This window comes from Styela clava, chromosome 13, assembly GCF_964204865.1.
Source record: "Styela clava chromosome 13, kaStyClav1.hap1.2, whole genome shotgun sequence".
NCBI classification, from domain to species: Eukaryota; Metazoa; Chordata; class Ascidiacea; order Stolidobranchia; family Styelidae; genus Styela; species Styela clava.
In genome coordinates this window covers 8,460,488-8,469,355 of record NC_135262.1, presented here as the reverse complement: position 1 = coordinate 8,469,355, position 8,868 = coordinate 8,460,488, and the positions used below count along the sequence as shown (strand labels likewise).

The 8,868-nt window shown below is 34.6% G+C and overlaps 1 protein-coding gene across 2 annotated transcripts; it reads left to right on the top strand.

Moving 5' to 3' along the window:
• Window positions 1–3,854: 3,854 nt before the first annotated feature.
• Window positions 3,855–8,445, top strand: LOC120333116 (solute carrier family 22 member 4-like). 2 transcript variants are annotated; one of them, XM_039400466.2, is made up of 10 exons: window positions 3,855–4,203; window positions 4,644–4,729; window positions 5,078–5,207; window positions 5,462–5,565; window positions 6,197–6,351; window positions 6,488–6,656; window positions 6,956–7,103; window positions 7,389–7,501; window positions 7,671–7,885; window positions 8,306–8,445. In XM_039400466.2, exons 1-9 carry the CDS (start codon window positions 4,039–4,041, stop codon window positions 7,777–7,779), a joined length of 1,179 nt encoding a protein of 392 aa, XP_039256400.2. In that variant the 5' UTR covers window positions 3,855–4,038; the 3' UTR covers window positions 7,780–7,885; window positions 8,306–8,445. The 2 variants fall into 2 exon arrangements, with proteins under 2 accessions (XP_039256400.2, XP_077975734.1); XM_078119608.1 differs by lacking the exons at window positions 7,389–7,501; window positions 8,306–8,445 and having other exon boundaries at window positions 7,671–7,863.
• The last annotated feature ends 423 nt before the right edge of the window (window positions 8,446–8,868 follow it).

Here is an 8,868-nt window from a genome sequence, read left to right as displayed (position 1 = left end):
ATTCTGTAACTAAACATACTGTTGTACAATAACATTTTTACGCCGTTGGTTCATGGCCACAAAAATTGTTGATGACAATGGATACTAAAATTTGATAATACTGGTTTTATTTGTTGTCTAAATAAAACGTTTGAAAATAAAAAGAAATATCAAAACAAGTCCCCTCGATACACAGATGTTGTCGTATATTTTGTCAAAACTATTTATATATAATTACACAATGAACATTTTAATTAAGGTAATCAAGACAACGAACCAAAGAAAGAATGTACCTACGGCAGTCACTCAAGGTTTTGTTATTTTTTGAAGATGCAGGAATATAATTGAACAAATATGAATTATTGAAATGAATATCATTCTGTAACACAAAAAAATTATTCAAGATCTCTCATGAATTGTGCAATTTGTTTCTTGAATCAGGTTGACTAATGGTCAAATATTTAGATTTTATCCTAAGAAACTGGAAGATAATTACAAAACTGAATCAAACACACATTTACTTGGTGATTAATCTCCGGAACTAAGCATCTATGCGGCGGTGCATGAAAAACATAAACAGGCGACAAGTTTACCATTGCTTGAGGTATTGCAGTGATAATCAAACTTGCTAGGATTAGTTTGTGATAAGCGCTGGTAGATCCCGATTCTTCAAATACATCGTCTATTTTCGTCGACGACAAACGAATTCATTCACATTACGATTTTTCCAAACTTAGGCATTATACGTTCGGATTAAAATCGACCGTATAAATAATGATATAATTTTTTGCCGCTGATCTTTCAATATTTAACAATGATATATTTTTGTTCCGAATGTAGGTTTTCCCATGTTTCAAGACACCTGTGTGCAAGCTTAAGGCGACTTTTAATCAGAGATTGACTGCCTCGCAAGACAACTAGTATCTGTAGTTTATGATGCGGTTGGTTGTGCACGAATAAAACACTGCGTGTCTGGTGGAGATCAATTTAAACTCAAATATTTATTGTACGTCGTTCAGCAAAGGCACGCTTACATTTCAAATAACAACACAACAGAAATAGGAAATAATAGTCACGTTGTTGCTATTCCCGCCTGAGAGGTTGCATCTTTGTTATGTTTTTAGGTTAAGCCTGAACAAATTTACTGATATATTATATTGTCTTGCGTATAAGAGTACGCGGAGCCGATGGCGCGGTGGAGGCGTGCTGTGCCTGGTAAAAACGAGCTGGAAATGTCATGGAATGAGCTGAAGACAAGCTGATTGAATGGCAAACGAGAACACAAGAACACCATAATAACAAAACGATTCATAGGTCTACTACGTGTGCAATATTCTATAAGTAAACCGACCACATATACACTGTGAGTAATTCAAATGTGAAACTTCATCACACTATATGCCTGTAGCGCTTTAGGTTAGGACTATTCCGAGGCAGGAAAAATGAAAAACAAATTTATTACAAACAAGTAGGTTTGGGATTTTCACTAGTTTCTATTTTAATACTTGGAGACATTCAGATCTATCAAATAAAATTTTGAAAAGTTAATTAGTTGTTGTTGTTTCCGCAGTCGCTCAGACAGATGATCAAGCAAGACTGTAAACATTGCCTCGTTTTTATAGTTTTACGTGTTATTTGTCAGTTTTTAGTTTTTGTTTTCAAAACGTTTTTGTATACCTTAATTGTCATTATGCCTTACCAGGAGCTTTAGTTAAGTTGCAGTAATGAAACTTTAGTCTCACGAACTATGTGATTAATTACGCTAAAATTAGCTATCAGTACACCTGTAAACGGCACGTGATTAGATCATTTTTTTTAATAAAAATGATGGTTTCAAAATGTATATATAGGGAGAATGCAAAATTTGTTTCTTTATTATATTTTAATTGCTCTGTAGAAACCTATATTTATTCTGCCTTACTTTTAATGATAGTCAGACTAGATTTGATCTAATTGTGTGTGCATTGTATTTTGTGTATATTGTTGGAATTGCAATAAACTCATATATAAGGTGTTTTCAATCGTCTATTCACTAGGGCTGGGCATTTCGAATCGAATATTCGAATCGAATCGAATAGTAAATTATTCGAATCGGTTCAGAGCTAAATTTCGAATCGCCGCCATCTTGTTTTTATCTTTCCGCTTAATGGTCGAGGTGAATTCCCCAATTTTTTTTTCATTGGAGTCATATTTTTTTAACGAAATTCTAACATATGACTATTTTCTGTAGTGAGGTATTGATAAAACGTGTTTGTTATTCTGTGTGAACGCTCAGTAATCTATCTGAGTGATTTATTCTGTCTTCAGTAATTCATTTGTTGAGAGGACCAATTACTATATTAAAGTCGCTTACAATTATATATTTTCAAGTATTCGAGATTCGATTCGATGCGAAAAAAATTATTCGATTCGATTCTGAAATCACAAGGTATTCGAAAATGCCCAGCCCTACTATTCACTACGGCCGAAGGCTATTAACAGATTATTATCAGGGCTATTAACAGAGCGAACGAAAGACTAAATTATTGTCGGCCAATGCTGGGATCATAATCCGCAAAACCAGACCAATCAACGGACAATTTATGTGTAGTGGTAACAAATCACTATACAGTTAATGGTGTATATTTGAAAGTTACGTATACGGTACATGTACAGCTAAAACACCTCGATAAAAGGCATCAAAATATTACAATTCTGAAATGTCAATGGACATTTTTCGGATCAAGAGTGGGAAATACATTCATTTTTCCAAACCATAAACAAATTGAAACACCGGACAAGAGTTAACGACGAAGACAAGTTCGTCGTCTCACATATGTATATAAGATTGTCCTGTCCTTAAACTATTCTTGGTTTGGTTTATATAATCCAAATGTGCTTCTCTACTACAGCAACAATACAAATATTCTAACTACATGCTAAAAACACTGAAGCTTAAAAAAGTCAAATCCTAGACCCCCGCCGGCTAGCAGTTCATTGCGTTCAGGTCAAATCTAATACATTAGCCATGTTTGATGCAATGTGCTATTTTGTATCAACTACGACAATACGTATACCAAAGAAAATGATTGTTCAAATTTTGTCGAGACTTTAAAGATTATTCTAAATCGAGAAAATGGCAACTTAATAGAGGACGGAAGGAATTCTCGAAAAGTCAGAATTATCAGGAAAAACTAAATGAATTAAAATATATAGGTATGATATATTTTGATACAATTCATCTGGCAAGTAGACTCACTCTCTCATTTTTCACGAGGTGGATTATTTTATTATCAACATCGTATTTGTTAGGAAAAGTTTGATTGAAGATTGCGCTCGTCCAAAATGTCACCAGATAAAAAGAAACTAGTGATTATCTCAAATTCGTCTTCTTTATTGAAAACATCTTTTCATTTTTTTCATTTTCCTTTTTTGAAATCGGATTAACCCTAGCGTATAGCGCTCCAAGCATATGGTGTGATAAAGTTTCAGTTTTGAATTAGTCACAGTGTATATGACGGTTTACCTATAGATTATTTGTCTCTCAAATCAGCTTGTCTTCAGCTCATTCCATGGCATTTCAAGCTCGTGTTTACCAGGCACAGCACGCTTCGACCGCATCATCGGCGCCGCGTACTCTTATACGCAAGACAATATCTATCAGTAAATTTTTTCAGACCCAACTTCAAAACATAACAAAGTGCAAGCATGCACTGGCAACAACGTGACTATTATTTCCTATTTCTGTTGTGTTGGTATTTGAAATGTAAGCGGGCCTTTGCAGAACGACGTACCAAATATATTTAAGTTTATCTCCGCGAGACACGGCGTATTCCATTCGTGTACAGCCAACCACAACATTGACTACAGATGCTAGTTGTCTTGCGAGCTGTCAATCTCTGATTAAAAGTCGCCTCAAGTTTGCATACAAGTATCTTGCAAAATATATCATGGTTAGATATCAAAGGATCAGTTGCAAAAAATTATATTATTATTTATACAGTCTATTCTCACGCAAACGTGTAATGCATACATTTGAAAGAGTCGTAATGTAAATGAATTCGTTTGTCTTTGACGAAAATGGACGATGTTTTTGAAGAATCGGGATCTACCAGCGCATATCACAAACTAATCCTAGCAAGTTTGATAATCACTACAATACCTCAAGGAATGGTAATCTTTTCGCCAGTTTTTGTTTTTCATGCACCGCCGCATAGATGCCTAGTTCCGGAGATTGATCATCAAGTAAGTGTGTGTTTTATTCTGCATTGTTTGATAAGATAGGATTTATATATTTATCCTGGGGGAGAGAGAGACACGGCCACTTATCCGGTTACCATTCCATGTCGGGTATAGGATTAGTTACTTATTTGTTGTCGGAAGCATGAACTTGATGGTAGAGGAAGCCGGAAGCTGTTACATGAACCACCCTACGGCGCGAGGAGTCCAGCAATCATCTTGCCTATAACCATTCCCGCATGGGATTCGAATATGCGAACCCACGAAGGGGAAATCAGAGGTGCGGTGGTGAGCGTATTCCTAACGCTTAGCACGATGAGCCACACCGCCGCGCCGCGTAATTGTCTTCCAGTTATTTAGCTTAAAATCTAAATATATGACTTTTAGCTAACCCGATTAAAGGAACAAGTTGCAAAAAAAAATTTAAGTATTTTTTTCTGTTACAGAATGATATTCACTTCAACAATTCATATTTGTTCAATTATATTCCTGCATCTTCAAAAAATAACAAAACCTTGAGTAACTGCCGAAGGTACAGATAATATTCTTTCCTTCGTTGTCTGGATTACCTGCATTAAAATGTTTATTGTGTTGTGTAACAATAAATATTGTTTTGACAAAATATACGACAATTTATGTGTATCGAAGTGACCAGTTTTAATATTTCATATTATTCTCGAACCTTTTATTCAGACAACTAATGAAACTCCAGACTAAAATTTGTGTGAAGTATACTTTATATTCATTTTCAGTATTACCAAATTTTAGTATCCGTCGTTAGCAACAATCTTTTAGGGCCATGAACCAACGATGTAAAAAATGTTACGCTATTGTACAACAGTATATTAAGTTACAAAATCCGTGATCTTCTTATATTAAGATTTACCGTTAAAGTCCAAACTAATCAATCTGCCGAAAATTATATTCAAGTAAATAGAAGTCTTATCGAACCGTGTGAAGATGGTTTTGTATATGACAACAGGGACGGCAAAACAACTGCAGCTATGGAGGTATATATATTATATCAGCCATAAATAAATAAAAAATGTCTTTACAATTAAAGCCGCAACTTACAATGTACATAAGAATATCGATTAGAATCCCATGCTTTTCTGGTAAAATTCAGATACCCTCGTTTGTCTATGGTGGTAATTTGTTGGTTTACCTATTTTATAATATTTGTACAAGTTGCAATTTAATTACTTAACGCTGAAAGCACGTGTCGGTTAAGAATCTACGATTATTTGCAACTTTTGTTCTGCAGTTCAATTTAGTTTGTGGCGAAGAGTGGAAAAAACCATTCTTGACATCGAGTTTTTCAATCGGTGCCCTCGCTAGTGGAATAATCTCTGGAGCACTATCAGACAAGTATTTGTTTCATTTATTTTCAAGTTATTTAGAGGCGGTATATATGAATATTGCCAATTCGTTTCTTTGTACATTGGTCCATTATACGGAAGCAGAATCTATAACTAACAAAATTTCAATTTATATTTTACAATATTTCTGGAACCCGAATTAGATCGAGTGGAAGACTTTCACTCTTCCGCTCATTTATTACAAATGTACATCTAGCCCAATCAAATCATATGATTGAAAGATTTAGTCCTAAAACATTGGTAGTTGTTTTCTTTTTATCGACCTTTTATGATGAAAAATGTCTGAACTACGGCCAACCATTATCACATTGCCAATACATAAACGAATAAAGCCCCTACATAGCGATCGATATTTCAATCCAAATTTTGCTATTTTTACGAATATTGCGACGCCGCGTCATACCAGTCCCGGTGCACAATGCCCAGATGCGACTGTACCGGTTTTTATGTAATTTGCTACGTCATTGAGATTAGCAATTTTGTTTGATTCTTCATCTTCATCTTCTGAATGATCAGATAACAGAATAACCTGTAAGTTGCATACCGGTACCATATGTTCCGAGTCGGTATATTTGACTTGAGCATTGCTATTTTGTTATAAATAGGGATCCATTTTTTAGGTTTGGCAGACGAGTTGCTGATCTTGGATGTCTCACAATTTTAATGTTGGTTAATTTTGGATACAGTTTGGCTGTGAATTATTGGATGAGTTGGATATGTTTTTTGTTGTATGGCAGTGGATGCACCATGGCTTACAACTCAATATTTGTCCATGGTAATTACATTATGAATGTTTATTACGAACTCAGAGTTTAAAGAACTTAATTTTGATGACTTGTTACTGTTGTACTGGTAAACAAAATGAAGTACTTTTGTGAAATTTAAACTACAAAGCTGTATTTGACTTTCAGCTCAAGAACTCGTCAAGAAAGAGCACAGAGGCCTTGTTGTATTTCTTTGTAATATATGCGTGTCTATTGGTTATATGATGATGACATGCATTGCATATTTCTGCGTCTACTGGAGATGGATAATAAGAATTCCTGGATTCTTTTGCATCTTTTTTATGACGTATTACTGGTGAGGTCAATTTAGCTAAATAGGACCTATCTCTTTCAACTTATTACTTAAAGACGACGTAAGGGTGACGAGAGGTATTTTTTGGACTCTCTGTGGTTTCCTCAATGGATTGGTTTTTGATTCTTTGATTTGCTCTGACGCTTATTTCCAAGCTCACGTGAATTAGTTCTGGTGCAACGATATGACTACATTGATAACATAATGTTCAGATTTTTTAATACCACTCTTATTCACAACAATTTAACCAAAAAAAATTCATCTTTTCTCAAAAATCCATTTAATACCATTTTTGCGTTCAGTTATTTACCAGAATCTTCCCGTTGGTTGATGTCTAGAGGAAGAACTAAGGAAGCCGTAGATATTGCAAAACGATTTTCAAATAAATCGAAATCGTCCGAAGCACTTGTCGAACTTATGCAAAACACGAGAATAAATGACAAAAATGAGGTAATATTGGAAAATTGTGTGAAAACGCAACTAAGTGAACAAACCAAATTAATGAATAAACTCGACCTCTGAATCGGTCATGCTCATGTATAACTACTGATTACAACTCATGTGTTGTAAACTAATTCAACGATGAATCTCCATTCAATAACTCAACTAATTCTAATTTCCTTCAGGCATTTCAAACAATGTGTTTTTTAGAAATTTAGAAATTTCATTCACTTTCTTGAAATATATTAACTATTGAAAAAGTGAACGTTGATTACGATGATTTTAATTTCACAGCAAAACAATGTTGAACCGATGAATCGAAAACTCGTCAGTTTTAGGAAATCGTTATCCATGCTTTTTCATAACAGAATTTTGGTGGAAAGACTTTTGGTTTTATGTTGGTTATGGTAAGGAATGAAATGTGCAGTATTTTATGCTATAATGTATCACAAAAGAAAAAACGAAATCTGTGTATTTAGAGCCAGGTTCGTTCCCACCAGACATAGAACAGATTACGGTACCCCTCTGTGTACTTTCTGGTCTTGACGAAATTTATAATAAATTTTTGCTTCATAGGATGGTTTCATTTGTATGTTATTATACATTCGGATACAACACATCCAACTTGGGAGGAAGTAGATATTGGACTAATTTCCTATCAGCTGTAGCAGAAATTCCAGGATGAGTACTTGCTTTAATTGGACTAAAAAAACTGGGACGCCGTTTGACAATATCTATTTCCTTTTTGTTATCAGCGATGTACCTCATTTTGTGTCCACTACTCGGATCCTGTGAGTTTTGCATTATTACTAATTTTGTATTAATTTTTTGAATTATTGAGTACCGACCCATAAATACAATATACTGGCAGAACTGTTTCAAATGTTTATTGATGACCCTGAATTGGTGGACACAAATTCTTAGTTTTTTCAATCGCATATATTGGCTTACCATATATATGAAACCTTGGTTCGATTCCGAGGCTTAGTAATATGGCTACATATGTACAATCCCAGCTAAACCGGACATATGTAACCTACATGGCTACATATGTACATATTTGTACGGTGCCTAATGAAACAATTCGTGTGTGCAGATGTATGAAACAATACAGATCTCAAAATTCGGACAAATCTTATTTTGATAAAAAGTTTCTTGATATTAAGTGCGATTTATAGTTATACGAATCCTGCATATTATATTTTGTGTAGATGAAAAAGCGAGTATTGCGATGGCGATGATTGGAAAAGTATTTTCATCATCAAGTGTGGGAATGGTTTATTTATACACAGCCGAACTTTTCCCTACAATATTGCGAAGTACCGGTGTTGGAATAGCTTCTTCCTCGGCTAGGGTAGCATGTTTGATGGCGCCCTTTCTCGCTTACTCAGGTTGGTCCTTATCGCTGTATGTTTGTGTCATTGTCACTGTTTATCGTAAACTTACTTTCTGTTTTTTTTTTTAATATTAGCTTCAAATGTATTTTTTTTAATGGTGTTATTTCAGTTATCACTAGTGGATTTATAATGAATGAGTTTACCGCCTTTTCTCATGTAGGTCCCTACTTTTTCGTTATTTAAATATGGATAATAAATGAAAATGTTCGATTTATTACGCTCAGGTGAAGTATCAGCCAAATGGATTCCGTTCTATGTCATGGGAGGTTTAAGCTTAATCGCTGGACTTTTAACGCTTGTTCTTCCTGAAACAAAGTATTCATCGCTTCCAGAAACAGTGAAAGATTCTGTTGAACTCGAAAAATACAGGTAACGCG

What these genes read in the sequence shown, in the direction of transcription:
- LOC120333116 (XM_039400466.2), top strand. Translation starts at nt 4,039, where the DNA reads ATGGACGATGTTTTTGAAGAATCGGGATCTACCAGCGCATATCACAAA. An exon ending in AAACAACTGCAGCTATGGAG is followed by an intron (nt 5,208 to 5,461) that starts GTATATATATTA and finishes TTTGTTCTGCAG; the next exon opens with TTCAATTTAGTTTGTGGCGA. An exon ending in GAATAAATGACAAAAATGAG is followed by an intron (nt 7,104 to 7,388) that starts GTAATATTGGAA and finishes TTAATTTCACAG; the next exon opens with CAAAACAATGTTGAACCGAT.